At 38.2% G+C, this 20,095-nt stretch overlaps 3 protein-coding genes across 53 annotated transcripts in view; all 3 read left to right on the top strand.

Moving 5' to 3' along the window:
- Positions 1–20,095, top strand: part of LOC118383943 (mucin-5AC-like) — a 62,929-nt gene that overhangs the window by 24,031 nt on the left and 18,803 nt on the right. The gene's annotated exons all lie outside the window — the stretch shown is intronic.
- On the top strand, positions 1,849–4,825 carry LOC118371095 (intestinal mucin-like protein). Its single transcript, XM_052483320.1, has 9 exons — positions 1,849–1,998; positions 2,147–2,244; positions 2,360–2,400; positions 2,670–2,792; positions 3,042–3,140; positions 3,378–3,506; positions 3,813–3,852; positions 4,002–4,125; positions 4,439–4,825. The coding sequence occupies exons 2-9, from the start codon at positions 2,163–2,165 to the stop codon at positions 4,644–4,646; spliced, it is 846 nt and encodes a 281-aa protein (XP_052339280.1). The 5' UTR covers positions 1,849–1,998; positions 2,147–2,162; the 3' UTR covers positions 4,647–4,825.
- The window catches only part of LOC118360042 (mucin-2-like), a 74,471-nt gene continuing 66,271 nt past the window's right edge, over positions 11,896–20,095 (top strand). For all 50 annotated transcript variants that reach the window (XM_052483291.1, XM_052483122.1, XM_052483306.1 and 47 more), the window contains exons 1-5: positions 11,896–12,005; positions 13,383–13,445; positions 13,538–13,799; positions 13,934–14,048; positions 14,513–14,603. In XM_052483291.1, the coding sequence (XP_052339251.1) occupies positions 11,933–12,005; positions 13,383–13,445; positions 13,538–13,799; positions 13,934–14,048; positions 14,513–14,603 (604 nt within the window). In that variant the 5' untranslated portion in view covers positions 11,896–11,932. The remainder of the gene's footprint in view (positions 12,006–13,382; positions 13,446–13,537; positions 13,800–13,933; positions 14,049–14,512; positions 14,604–20,095) is intronic.

Here is a 20,095-nt window from a genome sequence, read left to right as displayed (position 1 = left end):
GCGGTCCACAAGTTGAACCAACCTGTAATGCCTGGTATGTATAATGTTGTTGTTCAGTGGATGGGTATAATGATGGGCAAAAGTCTTTCAGCTATTGAAACATTTTTTGAATATCTCTGCAGGTACAATTTCAAATTCATCCAGACTCAAAATGAGTTCAGTGTCATGGGAGATATACAATTGGAGGGATGTTATTGTCCCCCTGGGACCACTCTTATGAGTTCCAGCTCAAACTACTGTATCCCCAGCTGTGGTAAGAATTGTCAAATAACAGCATTGTATAATGAGGGTGTGGTGACTTACTGTATGGTGCTGTGATAGTAGCTGACCTTCACTTTGGGAAGCACAAAGTGTTAATTGTTCGTTGCTACTGTAGTGGTCTTTTGAAAGCTGGTTCAGCTTTTTGTATAACAAACAAAAAATATCCACAGCATTTTTCACAGATACTTCAATTGTGCGGGTTTTGGTTTATTTTGATTGATATTGATTTCATCAAGTGCTTCCGGTATATAAAATGCATAATCAAAATGAAGTTGTGGAATGTATTTCAATTACTTAGTTTTTGTAATGTATTTTTTCTCTTTGGTTCATTAGATATTTGCCCATTGCCAAATGGAGAATGGAAAGAGGTAAAATTGTGTTTGAATTTCACTTACAGGTTTAAGCAGGGAAGAGAAACTATTAATTTCTGATATACACATTAACTTAAGGATCGGCGTCCCATCAATGGGACAGTTGTAAATCATGCAGCGCGTTATGTCAAGATTGCAGATTTTAGAGAAACAACAAACGTCGGTAAATATAAGGGTCTTATATCGGCTGAAAGCTTAAATTCATGTTAATATAACTGAACTGTCCAATTTACAGTAGCTATTACTGCAAAAAAAGGCCATGCAATTGTTTGAGGAGAGCTCCTAACAACAAAACAATTTTTTCACTGTGATAGGTTTGATAAATTCACCTCTGAAGGTAAAATGTATACTTATATTCTGAAATCTTGCTCTGATTTACTATCCAAAGGGTCCCAGAGATAACATGAAGTGTCGTTTTGTTTAATAAAATCCCTTTTCCTATCCTAAAAGGTCCATATAGCACGCACAATCTATTTTGTATTTCCACTCGTTCAATTTGCAAAGAAAGAATCTGTGAAAATCTCACCTTAAATGTTGTTTCAACGAGTCAAATCACGTTCGTATGTATTCAGAGATCCTAGAAGGTAACAAGACTTCACTATATAATTCGGGGTGTAGTATATCCTATAGAACACCATATTTGGTCAGAGAGCGACGCCTTCATGGCACGCCGATGACTCGGGCGGCCATCACTTGAACAACTGTATCTTTGTCAAATAAGCACCAATCGGGGTCAAACAAAGCTTGCTAGATAGCCAATGAGCTGGGCTTAACGGGAGTATCCGGAAACCATGTATATGTCGTAAACTGTAGCTACTAACCTTGCACGACAGCATGCCTTTTCATTTTTGACAAATATTTCCACAAACTTCAAAGTGTTTCCATTCAAATGGTACCAAGAATATGCATATCCTTGCTTCAGTGACTGAGCTACAGGCAGTTAGATTTGAGTATGTAATATAGACGAAAATTGAAAAATAAAGGTAATGTAGCTTGTATTTCACTTTTTGGCAATCATGTATAGTAATGTATGTAATAATAATAATTATAATAATAATAATGTATTACAATTCTATAGTGCTTTCATAAAACCTCAAAGCGCTTCAGTAATTACTAATTCCACACACTGAATGATTGAACTTTGTACTGGTAGTGTCCATACAAACCTTAGTGTACTTAAATTGTTCCTCATTGCAGGCTAATGAGACCTGGGTGAGCAACTGCCAGGAGTGTGTGTGTGACCCGTACAGTCTGGAAATCCAGTGCCAGCCTATGGCATGCCAACATCAGCCTCCTCTCACCTGTGATCAGGAGGGCCAAGTTAAGGTCGTAGAAACCGTTGACTGTTGTCAAAAGGACAAATGCGGTGAGTGACTTGTTTGGATAATGTGCTTTATATGTGGGCTTTTTAACATCTCGGTTAAAACGTTAACATTTTCGGTGATTACCTAATATATCCAACCACTGTGGCCATTCGCAAAATTTTTAAAACAATCGTTTTTCTTTCCAAACAGAGTGTGATGTCACACGATGCTCTACTTCAAGATAACTTGCCCAGTCGGATTCGAGACAGAGGCAACTATGGGAGTCTGCTGCCTAACTTATCAATGTGGTGAGTTTGCGTCTGCATGTGTTTGAGTGTGCGTGTACAGTATTTGTGCATATCCTAGAAATCCCAACATGTTAGTTGCAGTATTGAATGATTATCCATGTTCTTTGCCCCACAGTGCCAAAGGATGTCTGTGTGTTTAACAACACTGAATATCAGGTGAGAATGCATTCTATGCTATTTTCATTTTGGCCAGTCCCACCACTTCTAAATTATCAACTTAATAAAAGAGTACAACGTTATTTTTACTTGCATACATAAATTAAAAAACAAGTTAAACTATGCAAATTCCTCCTTTAAGCAATTTGAGGCCTCTATCAGGGTGCCAACAATGTTTTTTAGTCAATCCATTTATGAGATTAGATAGGACAAAAAAAGTGTCTCAATTCATAGACTTTCGATAGAAATATTATATTTTCTCATTCCAGCCTGGTGCCAATGTTCCTGGGGACAAGTGTAAGAATTGTGTGTGTGGTGACAGTGTAGATGCCCAAAGCCATCTACATATCATTGAGTGTCATCCTACTGAATGTGACACTCACTGCCAGCAGGTAAGTGATCTCCATTGAAACATTGACACCCTTTGGCCTCATTCTGTAATTCAACATACTTAGTGTAATGTGAGTTCTTATCCATGTCATAATATTATAATAACACTGATTCCTCTGTGTCCACTATTGGACTACTTCTGGATAAGTGTAATTACTAGTGAGTTACAAGGATCACACATTGGTATAAGAGAGATCATGTGCACATCATATCAAGGTTTTCTCCTCTCTGGTCTGTCTTCTTCCTTTCAGGGCTATGATTATCAAGCCGTTCCTGGGCAGTGTTGTGGGAAGTGTGTACAGACAAGCTGTGTGGTTATGCTGCCAGATAACACCACACACACTATTCAGGTAAAATAGCATCAAGACGCATTATTTATCTCTCACAGATTCTCAAATTGTATTTTTTTTTTTACAATTCGTAAAACATATCAGTCCTATTTCACTTGATTATTTAAAAACATCAACATGTAATTTTACTGTAGCAATAAAGTTTTATGTACAATAACTATCTTAGCAATGATACAGTACATCGTATATAATTTGAAGAATCTCCTGTTGATAGCTTTCATATTCTCACCTCTACAGCCTGGTTCCGTCTGGATACCATCGGGAGACAAGTGTCTCAAGTATGAGTGCGTAAAGATTCAGGACCAACTCATCCCAATCGAGGCTAAGACTGTGTGCCCTGTCTTCCACCCAGAAGACTGCGTACCCGTGAGTTACAATAACCATCTGGCAAATGATCTGGGTCCGGATAACTGGCCCATTTAAAAACAACTGGAGAATGTGCAAAATCATATTCGTGAAATAAAGTTTTAACATGCCCAGTCACTCAGACCAAGGCCTGTTGCTTAATATAGTATGCCTACTGTGTATTTATGTGAGGTTATTGACACCTGTTGCTTAAAGTGAACAATACAAGAACACTGCACTGAAAAACATATGGAGACAGTTTGGTAAATGCTGCGTCAGTGACTTAAAAAATGTTCTTGTTTTTTCTTCCATTTTCTTGTTTTTAAGGGAACTGAAGTCATTGCTCCAGATGGTTGCTGCCATGTCTGTGAGTATCTTTTAAACACCATCCTTTTTGATAGAAATTTGTAAATCATTCTTGCCCTTTATCAGGCATTGGGGAAAGTGTTTTAGCTATTGCCATGGTCCTCAGGATATTTAACGTTAATTCATTTGAAAATGTCACTTTATGTGCAGGTATTCCAATAACTAAGCCATGCAATGTGACAAAGAGCAAAGTGTACCTGGACAGCAATGGCTGCAAGTCTGCAAACAAGGTGGAAGTGACAACATGCAGTGGATCCTGTGTCACCTACGCCATGTGAGTATTTTGATCATTCCTGCAATATTTCAGGAACACTAACACATTATTCCTCCCAATAAAACAGAATTAGGCTGCCTGTCTAAATGCAATCCACAAATTATATTTTCAGTAATATGTTATGTTACAATGGCTGTGTTTACAAAGGCAGCCCAATTCTAATATTTTTCCCAATTATTGGCAAAAGAGCTCATCTGATTGGTCAAAAGATCAGAATTAGGTAGCCTGTGTAAACGCAGCCAATGTTATATAATTACAACTGCTACCATCATTGCTTCCACATAATGACATCGTGTCTCCTTTCTGTTTTCAGGTATTCTCTTGAGGCCAACATGATGGAGCGCTCTTGTACCTGCTGTCGGGAAGAATCCACCACGAAGAAGGAAGTGGAGATGATCTGCCCAGACGGGTCAAAGTTCAACCACCCCTACATTCACGTCAATAAATGTGGCTGCCAGAGGACAGAGTGCGTGACCCCGGAGGAAACCCAGTTCACAAGGTCACGACGCAGGAGAAGATGAATGACTCTCCACTACCATCCCTTTACTGCTTAGATTAGTTTTCTATGTATGTTCAACTTGTTCATGTTCCTGCAAAGTAATCTGCTAAACATAGGAGAAATTGTTTCAGCTTCGTATTCATTTTTTATTTTATTTTTGCCAAAATAAAGTTGGCAATAGGCTGTGCATATATACCACAATCTTGTTTTCATTCCTTTTTGATACTCCATTGAGAAATATTTGATTTCAGACACCCAGTTCAACAATGGCCTATCATTTTCCAGACAAACAACCATAATTCAAAGTTTCAAACACTTTTTTTTATTTGGAGATGGTGTTAGGTTAGAGAAACGGATCAGTAATCAGAAGGTTGCTGGTTTCAGATCCCTGGCACCACTTCCTACTGTTGTTCTTGAGCAACACACTTCGTTAACCTCTACATATCTCCAGGGGCAGCACTGAGGCTGACACTGTGCTCCTCCCTATACAGTACTAAAGACACATTTTCCACTTTGATGGACAAATAAAGTAATCAAATATTTGTCCTAACTCATCTATCATATTAAATACTATACAAAATAGTATACAAAATAGAAACTGTATTGTCCGGGCAATAATTGTCCTTCGGCTCCCCCTGAAAATGAAAATCAGATCATTTCATTTTAACTGTACCAAGTGTACAAAATGTACAAAATGCAAAGGGAAATACATGGGGCTTGTGTGATTATATAAAATAAATGGAAATACATAGGGCTAAATGTGATTATATAAAACAAATGGAAATACATAGGGCTAAATGTGATTATATAAAACAAATGGAAATACATGGGGCTTGTGTGATTATATAAAACAAATGGAAATACATAGGGCTAAATGTGATTATATAAAACAAATGGAAATACATAGGGCTAAATGTGATTATATAAAACAAATGGAATTACATGGGGCTAAATGTGATTATATAAAACAAATGGAAATACATAGGGCTAAATGTGATTATATAAAACAAATGGAAATACATAGGGTTAAATGTGATTATATAAAACAAATGGAAATACATAGGGCTAAATGTGATTATATAAAACAAATGGAAATACATAGGGCTAAATGTGATTATATAAAACAAATGGAAATACATAGGGCTAAATGTGATTATATAAAACAAATGGAAATACATAGGGCTAAATGTGATTATATAAAACAAATGGAAATACATAGGGCTAAATGTGATTATATAAAACAAATGGAAATACATAGGGCTAAATGTGATTATATAAAACAAATGGAAATACATAGGCTAAATGTGATTATATAAAACAAATGGAAATACATAGGGCTAAATGTGATTATATAAAACAAATGGAAATACATAGGGCTAAATGTGATTATATAAAACACATGGAAATACATAGGGCTTGTGTGATTATATAAAACAAAGGGAATTACATGGGGCTTGTGTGATTATATAAAAGAAAGGGAATTACATGGGGCTTGTGTGATTATATAAAACAAAGGGAATTACATGGGGCTTGTGTGATTATATAAAACGAAGGGAATTACATGGGGCTTGTGTGATTATATAAAACGAAGGGAATTACATGGGGCTTGAAGGGTTTATATAAAACAAACACAGTATTATTATGCACTTAAACAATTTCTTTCAAATGATTTTGATTGTGTTTGTCAGACTGCGTGAACAGAAATGGGAAGGTTCCCACCTTAGTTGGAGGAAATTATAAAACTATTTTGCTATTATAACCAGTCCTCTGTTACAGATGACTTATCTTACTGATGTTGTAGCCTCACAACAATCACACAAAAAGTGGATCAATATACTCATTCAATTCAAAACTAATATTGCATAAAGAGCACTCTGCCTGCTTTATAGCATGATCATGTTATACTGACTTGTCTACAACTGGTACAAGTGTTGGTGTCCAAAGGGCATTTTGCTGACAGATTTTGGTTAGTTGAGGCTTCAATGGCTCTTTAAAATGATAAATACTCTCTAAGGTTTCTTGAAACCCCTTATCTTAAACAGAATGATGGATAATGAAAAAATTGGCCCTTCAATAGACCACCACAGTCAAAGCACTTGACAAACAATTTCGATTTCAATCAAAGTCAGTGTAGTTCCAATTGCTATGGACAGGACAGGACAGGACAGATATTTAGAAGATTATGCCTTGAAGTGCCACAGTGGATTAGATATGCATTTAAATTGTAATTAGATCAATAATTGTATTGACTCTGAATCAACATTGAAAGTCCCACCTAAGAAGGTAAACAACATTCCTGTGAGATAAAAAGTATGCAGTAGAACATGTTTGCAGGGTCACCTTAAAAAAGGAACTAGGGACCCCATTGCCCAAAGGCCATAATACTAGGACTGTTTATTAGTTTTACCCAGCTCTAGGCACTGTATATTTGCTGCCAAGTCATCAAAAAGGAACTCTGAGCTCACAGAAAGTGGGTTATATGTGTGACATAATTAGACAAGGGACAGTAAAATACAAATTAAATAATATAATGGTCAAATAAGTAAGCTAATGTATTTTTATTTTATTTTATTAAACATACAGTAGTGTTGTCGGGGAGCCTATATAGCCAATAAAACAGTAACATACAGTGGGGCAAAAAAGTATTTAGTCAGCCACCAATTGTGCAAGTTCTCCCACTTAAAAAGATGAGAGAGGCCTGTAAGTTTCATCATAGGTACACTTCAACTATGACAGACAAAATGAATGAGAAATCACATTGTAGGATTTTTCATGAATTTATTTGCAAATTATGGTGGTAAATAAGTATTTGGTCACCTACAAACAAGCACATTTAGGATTTTTCATGAATTTATTTGCAAATTATGGTGGTAAATAAGTATTTGGTCACCTACAAACAAGCAAGATTTCTGTCTCTCACAGACCTGGCGGGCGTAGTGTGTTACTGATGGTAGGCTTTGTTACTTTGGTCCCAGCTCTCTGCAGGTCATTCACTAGGTCCCCCGTGTGGTTCTGGGATTTTTGCTCACCGTTCTTGTGATCATTTTGACCCCACGGGGTGAGATCTTGCGTGGAGCCCCAGATCGAGGAGATTATCAGTGGTCTTGTATGTCTTCCATTTCCCAATAATTGCTCCCACAGTTGATTTCTTCAAACCAAGCTGCTTACCTATTGCAGACTCAGTCTTCCCAGCCTGGTGCAGGTCTACAATTTTGTTTCTGGTGTCCTTGGACAGCTCCTTGGTCTTGGCCATAGTGGAGTTTGGAGTGTGACTGTTTGAGGTTGTGGACAGGTGTCTTTTATACTGATAACAAGTTCAAACAGGTGCCATAGGAGTGTGACTGTTGAGGTACAGGTAACGAGTGGAGGACAGAGGAGCCTCTTAAAGAAGAATTTACAGGTCTGTGAGAGCCAGAAATCTTGCTTGTTTGTAGGTGACCAAATACTTATTTTCCACCATAATTTGCAAATAAATTCATAAAAAATCCTACAATGTTATTTTATGGATTTTTTTTCTCCTTTGTCTGTCATATTTGAAGTGTACCTATGATGAAAATTACAGGCCTCTCTCATCTTTTTAAGTGGGAGAACTTGCACAATTGGTGGCTGACTAAATACTTTTTTACCCCACTGTATGTTGCTCAAATGTGTGCTCCACACTGGATAGTTAATTATGATTCATTTCTCCCACTCTATTCAACATGTTTTAATATTACACTTACTTTTACATAAAGGTTCCTGTTTCAACCTACCTCAATCTAACCTGTAGTTACACTTAACATTAAGCTGTCACCCATAAATCATCACAGTTGGTTTGAGTTATTCAGTGTGTGCTCATCAACTTGCTCTGTATGATATTACTTCTGTATGCTGAATTGAGTTTACTCTCAACCTCAGTCTATTTACCAAGATCTTGTGTAATAATGGTTCTATACAAAAACCAAGTATAGCTATGACGATAGAAAAGCCAAATATGTAACACAGAGCTGCTAAAATCATCAAGCCTTTGGGTAAGGTTGAACCGCACACAGCCTCTGGCAAGACCTAGGTGGAGATGCGTGGGGAAGGGTGGATAGGCTATTCAGTCAGCGAAGGCTTTGTTAAGAAAGAAACCACCTGGGGTGTAGACACAAGGGCATATGACATAGCCTAGGCAGTGTGAAAGACATTGAAAGGTTGGGCCAGTTATCAGGCATAAATCAGTCAATAGCATTTTGGAAGAGCGCCTAGGTACGGTACTGAGGTTTGACCTCTATATGAATTCCAGACTGACCACGATGAATATTCCATTGTCAATGTAAAGATGGGTCAGATACAAAAAGTACTAACCTACAAACCTGTAACAGAGTCTTCCCTTTAGCAGATAAATGTAGACATGATCATATACAGATATGATAATTTCACACATAGGTCGACTCTGTCAGCAATGGATCATAGAATTCCTGTTAGGCAAGTTAGATGATTGACTTAATATCCCATAGGTGTTCAATTGTGTTGAGATCTGGTGACTGAAACACACAAACACAGACCATACACGCAATCTAAACATGATGGAATGTTAATTGCTTAATTAACTCAGGATCCACATCTGTGTGGAAGCACCTGCTTTCAATTTGCACCCCTCATTTATTCAAGTGATTTCTTTATTTTGGCAGTTACATGTACATCGGTTGTAAAATAAATTATTATCAAAGTAAAATGAAATGTAGAAAGGCATGCCGGTATATCAAACTTGTTTAAATGGGATTGTGCAAGTTCTCCCACTTAAAAAAGATGAGAGAGGCCTGTAATTTTCATCATAGGTACACTTCAACTATGACAGACAAAATGAGAAAAGAAATCCAGAAAATCACATTGTAGGATTTTTTATGAATTTATTTGCAAATTATGGTGGAAAATAAGTGTTTGGTCACCTACAAACAAGCAAGATTTCTGGCTCTCACAGACCTGTAACTTCTTCTTTAAGAGGCTCCTCTGTCATCCACTCGTTACCTGTATTAATGGCACCTGTTTGAACTTGTTATCAGTATAAAATACACCTGTCCACAACCTCAAACAGTCACACTCCAAAATCCACTATGGCCAAGACCAAAGCGGTGTCAAAGGACACCAGAAACAAAATTGTAGACCTGCACCAGGCTGGGAAGACTGAATCTGCAATAGGTAAGCAGCTTGGTTTGAAGAAATCAACTGTGGGAGCAATTATTAGGAAATGGAAGACATACAAGACCACTGATAATCTCCCTCGATCTGGGGCTCCACGCAAGATCTCACCCTGTGGGGTCAAAATGATCACAAGAACGGTGGGCAAAAATCCCAGAACCACACGGGGGACCTAGTGAATGACCTGCAGAGAGCTGGGACAAAAGTAACAAAGCCTACCATCAGTAACACACTACTCCCCCAGGGACTCAAATCCTGCAGTGCCAGACGTGTCCCCCTTCTTAAGCCAGTACATGTCCAGGCCCGTCTGAAGTTTGCTAGAGAACAATTGGATGATCCAGAAGAAGATTGTCATATGGTCAGATGAAACCAAAATATAACTTTTTGGTAAAAACTCAACTCGTCGTGTTTGGAGGACAAAGAATGCAGAGTTGCATCCAAAGAACACCATACCTACTGTGAAGCATGGGGTGGAAACATCATGATTTGGGGCTGTTTTTCTGCAAAGGGACCAGGACGACTGATCTGTGTAAAGGAAAGAATGAATGGGGCCATGTATCGTGAGATTTTGAGTGAAAACCTCCTTCCATCAGCAAGGGCATTGAAGATGAAATGACACTGCCCGGGCAATGAAGGAGTGGCTTCGTAAGAAGCATTTCAAGGTCCTGGAGTGGCCTAGCCAGTCTCCAGATCTCAACCCCATAGAAAATCTTTGGAGGGAGTTGAAAGTCCGTGTTGCCCAGCAACAGCCCCAAAACTGAAGACTTACAGAAAATGTTTGACCTCTGTCATTGCCAACAAAGGGTATATAACAAAGTATTGAGATAAACTTTTGTAATTGACCAAATATTTATTTTCCACCATAATTTGCAAATAAATTCATTAAAAATCCTACAATGTGATTTTCTGGATTTGTTTTTGTAATTTTGTGTGTCATAGTTGAAGTGGACCTATGATGAAAATTACAGGCCTCTCATCTTTTTAAGCGGGAGAATTTGCACAATTGGTGGCGGACTAAATACTTTTTTGCCCCAATGTATGCTATGAAACATTTAAAAAATGCTAATATTTTACTGAAGCTAAGTTAATTTTGCAACAGCATGGGCTGTATGTGCTATATACAAACTAGTTATCCTGTTGAGTTTAAAAACACTCCCAAAACTAATAGGTTGATACTGTTGATAGACTTAGTGGCCATATGAGAAAGCTGAAGTGATTATTAACGTTATAATAGTTGTGAAATAATACTTACAATAGTTGTGCAAAATTTCACATTAGTGTGTTAAAACAAATGTAAAATTATTTTCAATTATGTTTTTATTATTTTTATCAGGATGCAGTTCCTGGATCAGCATGGTGAGTCACACTGGCCTATGAATACTAACTATGCATACAATTAGTATGATCACTCCTTTAAGCAACAGCAGAGAGATAAATGTTTGCATTTGGACAATGTGTGCTCAAGCTACTGAGCCAATAAAGTGGATTAATGTATTATTAATCCGTTATACATTGCCAGATTTTGGGATGGCCATGTGAGATGGCCATACACCTTATTGTTCTAACAAACCTCAATACTTACTTATTATGAAGGTATCTGTAATTATACATTAAAATATACATTACATAAAGAAAAAAGCATGTATTGTGTTGTGGACACCAGGAGGAGTATCTGCTCCTTTCGTAATAATGGGGATCCTAATACAATACCAAATACCAAAAGCTCAAACCACTGGAGTGGAGATGCTGCCTGAGATAGATACTGAATGAGGAAGGGAAAGAAATCACATAAGACTAAGTAAATGATCTTGTGCAATATAGATGTAGAGGAGTATAATAAAGGACATTATGAACCACCTGAGTTTATAATAACAATAGGGGTACACAATGATTCCCAATGATAGAATACTTAATGAACAGCTAAATCTGTATGTAAATGCTCATGCTTAACGTACTGTTGATGTACTTAAAAACCTCATAAGACAGAACATTGAAGTCTTAAAGTCATGTTTAACCTTTGGCCCCACCTTTGTTTTAACCTTTAAGGTCCCTCCTCAAATACAGGTGGTTATAAAGACCAGATCCATCCTAAGCACCTCTCTCATATCACCTGTGCAGGACCTGTTCACTACCCACAGGATCACCATGGGGACAACCAAGGATACACCGATATGGAGGCTGATATGCCTGGTACTACTGATCAGATCAACACAAACAGGTTGGTAGAATATTCATTCATTTGCCTATATCAGAAACTGTTCTGATTATCACTATAATATAATTATTCTACATTTTTAAAGTCTGACAAATCTGTAAAATCTACATATTATGTCATAAATCAGACTGAATGTTAATTACAAATAGTAAGTATTCAGGACAACACCAAATTATTATGATTATTGATGCTTGGAATGTATGTATGGAAGAATGTCATCGACATGTTAATTCAGCAGGTAGGTTTCAAATCTATAGGTTTCAAATCTGTAACCACAAGTTTAGTTTACAAATATACCCTATCAATATATGATTTGGTGACTTTCAGATTTGATAATATATCTATATATATTTTATGCAAAATCTTATTATCAAAAAAATGTATGTATTAGCTACTCATAAATGTACTAACACACAGAACATTAATTAAATGTATTAGAAAAGCATTTTGAAGAATTCGACAGTAGGCATACAGTAGCAGTTGTTACGCAATCAGTAATAACTATGGTTCTCCTGTTTTCTGCTTTAGGGCAGCAAACATATTTACTACGATCATATGATTACATTATTCATCCTATTTCTGTTCCTTATACACATTTGTTTATGAGATTGTTTCCATCTAAATTTGAAAATGTTACACGTGGTGAAAAATGTGTAAACTTATAGAAATTGTTATCATTAGTGATTGTTATCATGAGTGGTTGTAGCATAGTTTGTAGTGTTATAAATACATAAAGCACTCCCCACACTGGGTGTGTGTTTGTACTTTTGAAAAAAAACGTTTGATCTGGAACGAAAACAAGAACAGAATACAAACTCAAATGTATATCATTAAAATAACAGTTGTCGTAAGTCTGATGTCTGATATTACTCAAATAACAGGACAGGAAACTGACAGGATACTGACAGAAAACATCTGATGCCTACATATGTAAAATAGGAACTGAACAGTCATCAGAATTCAATATGTTTAGTTTACAAAGCAGATGACACTTGATTATGGAATCTTTAGGTCGGTTTTATTTGTTGGATGACCTGCAGGGCTGAGCTTTCCAAAAGCTTGGACCACACCTATGCGATTCAAAGAACATCAAAGTACTGTAGTTCAGGCACAGAATACTCCGCTAACGCAGGAACATTCCCTTTAGAATTAAATTGCATGATAGCGCTGAACTTTGCCAATACGGTTTGAATTGAGCCTTAGGTTCGCTGTAAATATTGAATGGGTCACATAATGCCTCAAATGCTCCTTGGTCTGGACATACTGCTGTGTAAATCAAATACACTTCTAAAAGCGCAGTGCAACAATCTGCAATGATTGAATTCCATCCGTAATGTACATATAATATTGTAAAATACTCATGCATTGCTTTTATTTCAGTGAACCCCACCACAAGTGTAACAATCATCCCGACTATGATCACGACTATACCCACACTTTCAGGTAAATGACTGACAGAATGCACACCAAATAAATGACTGGGTATCCATCAATAAGCTAAGAAGGAACTGACATTTGTATTCCTTGTCCCTCAGGAATGAATGCCTCACACAATGACCAGGTCTGCAGCACATGGGGTAACTATCACTTCAAGACCTTCGACGGGGACTTTTTCCAGCTCCCCTCCACCTGCAACCATGTTGTGACCTCACTGTGTAAGAGCAGTTATGAGGCTTTCAACATCCAGATGAGGCGGCAGGTGGTGGACAACCAGCCCACCATTAGCAAGATCACCATGAAGCTGGATGGTGTAGTGGTGGAGCTTTCCAAGGGTGTTGTTGTGGTCAATGGGCAGACGTGAGTTTCACTGTCATTTGACTTATACGCCATTCTGCAAGCACCTCTCTTGAGGATTTGATGTGCTACATTCTGGAGTTGAATAAAAATGACAATCATAACGATGACCTTTAACTATCTTCTTCCTCCTGAAGGGTGACCCTGCCGGTTAGCTTGTCTGGAGTCAGCATCATGAAGACTACTTCCAATGTGAAGGTCGTAGCCAAACTGGGGCTGGTTGCTGTTTGGAACAAGGATGATTCCCTAATGGTAAAATACCTGCTTTTCTAACTGTCCTCTTCAATGGTTGATTAGTTAATAATACTACATTTTTCTTCAGATTATCATTGGCAATGATCAGCAGTTAATCGTGAGTGAGAGACACGTATTTTTGGCTGCACCTTCTCTCATGTTGGTTGAATCACTGTCTACTCACCTCGAGATATGTTAACATTGAAAGGCAGAATTACCTGAAGAACGAGGATGAATTTAACAGGATCTGTGAAGATGTATAGGTTATACACACACAGGCACAATGTTCCAATGTTTATTTGATGAAGTGTTTGCAAATACTTGTAGATTTGAATGAGATTTTCTGTCACTCCCTAATATAAAGACTAATACAAATAAAGGTTTGAAATGTGGAGGATAGCCAAGCCTTAGAACACGTGAATGGTGCTGAACAGGATGAGATTTTTGTTTTACTAAACACCTTGCGTCTGATCATTCTACAGATTCAAATGAACGAGAAGTACAGAAACCAGACCTGCGGACTGTGTGGTGACTTCAATGAAGTCCAAACATACAATGAGTTCATCATCAATGGTAAAATAATTTGAAATCAGACCAAAACTATTGAAATGTAACTACATTACATACTGTAGGTGGAAAAGCTAATTATCAATGTTTGTGTTGTTGCAGGTGGGAAACTCTCCAGCTCTGACTATGGAAACCTCTGGAAACTGGATGGTCCTCTGGAAGTCTGTGAGGAGCCTACACTAACTTCTGATGAGAGTTGTGGAGATGAGGTATTACAATTCAAACCACAGAAGAAGAATACAAAAACAATATTAATAGAAGTTAGAAATGGCAATTATTCCATATGATCCATCAAATGTTTTCTATATGGGAACCTTTTATGGTTTGTCTCTATTTGTAGGAATTTTGTCAGCAGCTGTTCTCCAGTGCAGCTTTCAGTAGCTGCACTAATTATTTGGACAAGGACGCCTTCGTCGAGACCTGCCTGGCTGACCTGTGCCACTGTGATAACAGCACCAACTCCTTCTGCCTGTGCAACACCATCTCAGAGTACTCCCGTCAGTGTGTTCATGCAGGGGAAGCCCAAACAATGGAGGACTGAACAGTTCTGCTGTAAGCATGCAGATACTCTTCAACATGACCACCAAACACTTAATGATCATGTTCACAATCTATTTTAAGGAATCTGTTAATCACATTATTTTCTCAGATAAGACATGCCCCGACAACATGGAGTACCAGGAGTGTGGAAGCCCCTGTGTTGACACCTGCTCCAACCCAGAGGCCAGACAGTTGTGTGAAGACCACTGTACAGACGGCTGCTTCTGTCCTCTAGGTAACACATAGGTTCAACTCTGTTGTACAAGTTAACCTTAATGCACATCATGAAAACACCACACTTTTACCCATTCTGCCTTTTATGTCAATGTTTGCAACGTATCTGAATATGGTGACAAAGGAAGAAGTAAATAATACATGTTTTTCTCAGTTACTTCTTGGAGTCAGTGCAGTTTTCTGTGTAAAGTAAACATTAGAGTAACACTCCTTACTGAATGCAGTTATAGCAATCTCTTAAACAGTGAATTTTCTGTCAGGAACTAAAATCTTTCTGAATATTGTCTTACAATTCTGCCTGTTCTCTCACCAAATAGGTACTGTTTTCGATGATGTCAACAACAGTGGCTGTATTCCAGTGAGCCAATGCCTCTGTGTCCACAATGGACAATTATACAAATCTGGAGAATCTTACACCAGCAACTGTAAAGAATGGTATGCTAAGTACATTTAAACATGACATATCCCATGCCTCATTTTCATGAATCATGCCAAATCGTTCCAAACAGATGAGCCTATATAAATATTCCCTTTAGCACCTGTGCTGGTGGTCAGTGGGCCTGCACAGACAAGGACTGTCCTGGGACCTGCTCTGTGGAGGGAGGATCCCACATCAACACCTATGATGGGAAAGCATACACCTTTCACGGGGACTGCTCTTACATTCTGACCAAGGTCAGTGCAACTGGTGCAGTATAGCAAGGCAATATAAACTAGTAGAAAATATTCATAACTTTTCAGTGCAAAGGTGAGGTAAAATAGCTTTTCTTGCCATATGTTGAAAGGTCAAAGAGGTCATTCTTTAAGTGAGTCACTCTCATTTCATGTTTTTGCCTTCAAACTCGTGCTCGATTTCTTCCAGCAATGCAATGGAACTGAATTCACCGTGCTGGGAGACATTGTGAAGTGTGGGTTGACTGACACTGAGACGTGTATGAGGGCTGTTACCCTTGCCCTCTCCAGCAGATCCACCGTAAGGCAACTCTCCAAATATGTTTCAGAGCAAATAATACAGGGACCTGTCAACTCATTTTCAAACAAAAACACTTCTTTAGGATAATCATACTGGTTTGCAAATAAATGTCCCTCAAATGTTTTGTCTTAACACATAATAACCTTATTTAAAATTGCCCTGATTTGGCAAATATTGCTGTGCTGTTTGCAATCTTATAAAGTGCTTATGTATGGAAACAAATGAGAATTTAATGAAATATATTATCTTCTCTAATTCACAGGTGATCCGAGTCCAGTCATGTGGAAGTGTTTTTGTAAATCAGATTCTTTCTCAGCTCCCACTCTATACAGGTGAGATAATCCAAATGAAACTGTAGTGTGGATCAGTGTATAAACACCATATCATTTATATTCACTAGATGAAGCATTGATGGTTTCCCTCTATTTCTTTAATGTATTGCAGCTGAAGTGACCGTCTTCAAGCCCTCCTCATTCTACATTGTTATCCAGACAACTCTTGGAGTTCAACTTCAGATCCAGCTTTCACCAGTTATGCAGATCTACATAACTGCCATCTCATCCTACAAAGGAACAACCTGTGGTATGCTTCAGATTCATCCATCAGTTTCATACCTTTTTCTTCAGTATCTCTATTCATAAAAATCTAATACATCATACGGCTTCAACTATTTTTCCACAGGCCTTTGCGGAAACTACAATAATGTTCAGGCAGATGATTTCAGAGTCATCAGTGGATTGGTGGAGGGCACAGCTGTAGCTTTTGCCAACACATGGAAGACCATGTCTAGCTGCCCTGATGTCAAGACTAGCTTTGAAAACCCCTGCAGTTTGAGCATTGAAAATGGTACATATTTATTAAGCCTACAGATAAATCACTTGTTGAATGATTATAACAAATTTATATGAGATAGTATATGCGTATGTTGAAATTATGATTGTCTTTTTCACAGAGAAATATGCCCAGCACTGGTGTTCCATGTTATCAGATCCTAAAGGAGTGTTCTCGCCTTGCCATTCTGAAATAAGACCTGACACCTACAAAACCGTAAGTTAGATAAGAAGGATACAATCACAAAGTAATACCATTAAACTCTTATGCGATGAGGTTTTAGTCCTGAAACACTTTGACTCTTTTTTTCCAACAGAATTGCATGTATGACAGCTGTAACTGTGAGAAAAGTGAGGACTGCATGTGTGCTGCCGTCTCCTCTTATGTCCACGCTTGTGCTGCCGAGGGTATCCAGCTCACTGGCTGGAGAGACACTATCTGCAGTGAGTAGACAATGCGGCATCAATGTGTCATTTTAATGAGTGCTGCAAATTGATTAGAATAGAATGATTTACTGAAACAACAACTGTAGGGTTGAGTTACTAAATACAAATAACATGAGGAAATAACTGCACAAATACAAAGATATAAGGAAAACAAAAATGGTCTTGCTAATAATAATCATATCTAATGACTTTTCTCAGATACATTTGCCACTTGCCCCAGTCAAACAGTTTATACCTACAACATGACCAGCTGTGGACGCACCTGCCGCTCCCTGAGCATGACAGACCAATCTTGCCAGGTGGAGTTTGTTCCAGTGGACGGATGTGGCTGTGCAGAGGGCACCTATATGGACGAGGCTGGCCAGTGTGTTGCCCCCACCAACTGTCCCTGCTATGACAAGGGCTCAGTGGTCCCTGCAGGAGAGACTATCAGCAGAGACGGTGCCACCTGGTAAGCACCTCCCTCATACGTATAAAGCTAGGAGACCAAAATAAATACAAGTACTAATGAAACTTGATGGATATATTTAAAGCTGTGAATTAAATGATGTCATAATGATATTTGCTGTTAATTTGATTATCTAACTATAACTATTAATACTGTAACTATTTAACAGCACTTGCAGACAAGGGACACTGAGTTGCACTGGGGAAGCAAGACTATTTAGTAAGTTTTATGTTCTTTGCTTCCAATGTAGTAGCTATTTATTAAATATATGGCTCAATATTATGTAACCCTTTACATGCATCCTTCACAAAACAGGTACATATGAAATGAACCAAGAGAATTCAAGCAATCCATTTAAGACAATGTGATTAATTATAATGAATGTGGATATTTCTGGATATATGACAATTATATTCTTCTTGTTTGAGAATTGAAAATTTAAACTCGTATTTTCATATATCCCCAGTATGCACCCTACCAATGGTTTTCTTCAACTGCTCAACTGTACCTCCAGGAGTGTCAGGTTCAGAGTGTCAGAAGAGCTGCAAAACTCTGGACATGACCTGTGTGAGTCCCTTATTCACTCTAAATGGGATTGTCACATACTGTCACTATTATACAGATTCGTGTTGAATGAACAAAAACCTTGAAAATCGAAATGATGTCAAATAGACCCCCCAGCGCACAAAAACATAGTCCACATCTCTGTCATTTGCCATTACTTATTTATGTACTTTTTTTGTTAAATCCCTTTAGATTAGCACAGAGTGCACATCAGGTTGTATGTGCCCCAACGGACTGGTGTCTGATGGAAACGGAGACTGCATCAAGGAGGAACTTTGTCCTTGTGCTCACAATGGAGCTACTTACCAAGCTGGAGAGACCCTTAAGGTTGACTGTAATACATGGTATGCCTGTTTTGTGTCTTACATCTCATGGGGGAGAAAACATAAAGAACACAGACTTACAAATAATGAAAAACCTGACATTATGTGTGTGTTGTTCACAGTACTTGCAAGGACAGACAATGGCAGTGTACCACAAATCTCTGTGATGGAGTTTGTGCAATCTATGGAGAGGGTCACTATATCACTTTTGATGAGAAAAGGTTCAACTTTAATGGAAACTGTGAATACACTCTCATTCAGGTTTGTGTCTCTTTATTTGGTAGAACTGTATCAGCATTGAAAAGTGTGAATTTGAACCATATTAATAATATTTTTCATTCTTACAGGACTACTGTGGCAATACTAATGGCAGTGGCAGCTTCAGAGTCCTCACTGAGAATGTTCCTTGTGGAACTAAAGGCACCACCTGCTCCAAGACCATCAAGCTCTTCCTGGGGGTAATGAGCAACTTGACTTCACACAATACTGTACATTCCATCCCTCGTGTAAAGAACAATTAACAAATCATCAACCAAACATCAGGTTGAGATCCGATTTCAGACCAAGTTATGTATGAAAACATATTTCTCTTCTTCAGACCAGTGAGCTCATACTGGCAGATGGGGCCGCTCAAGTTGTCAGGAGTACTCCAGAAGAGCAGTTTCCTAAACAGATCAGCCTTCTGGGGAATTATCTGGTCATTGAAGTCAAAAGTGGTCTAATCCTCATGTGGGACAAGAAGACCAGTCTCTTTATCAAGCTTAGCCCACAATACCAGGTACATTAAGATACTCTGATAAAGAACTGAATTCAGTATTCAGTCAAAACTGATATTACCAAGACTTTTGTAGAACCCTGCCAAATCAGTCATTTTAATTCATGATCTATTTTCTTCAGGGGCTGGTGTGTGGTCTGTGTGGAAACTATGATGGCAACGCAAACAATGACTTCACCACTAGAGCCCAAGCGACTGTTGTTGATCCGGTAGAATTTGGAAACAGCTGGAAAGTTTCATCAAGCTGTCCAAGTGTATCTGCTGTAGCGCACCCATGTGCCTCCAACCCGTACAGAGCGTCTTGGGCCCAGAAACAGTGCAGCATCATTAACAGTGATGTTTTCACAGCCTGCCAGAACCAGGT

This window comes from Oncorhynchus keta, chromosome 2, assembly GCF_023373465.1.
Source record: "Oncorhynchus keta strain PuntledgeMale-10-30-2019 chromosome 2, Oket_V2, whole genome shotgun sequence".
Taxonomy (NCBI): domain Eukaryota; kingdom Metazoa; phylum Chordata; class Actinopteri; order Salmoniformes; family Salmonidae; genus Oncorhynchus; species Oncorhynchus keta.
The sequence above is the reverse complement of the archived record's forward strand: the minus strand, read 5'-3'. Positions and strand labels throughout refer to the sequence as shown.

Excerpts from the sequence above, each read along its gene's own strand:
- LOC118371095 (XM_052483320.1), top strand. The coding sequence starts at position 2,163 with ATGCTCTACTTCAAGATAACTTGCCCAGTCGGATTCGAGACAGAGGCA. Across the intron at positions 2,245-2,359 it reads CTGCCTAACTTATCAATGTG|TGCCAAAGGATGTCTGTGTG; the intron begins GTGAGTTTGCGT and ends TTTGCCCCACAG. Across the intron at positions 3,141-3,377 it reads ACACCACACACACTATTCAG|CCTGGTTCCGTCTGGATACC; the intron begins GTAAAATAGCAT and ends TCACCTCTACAG.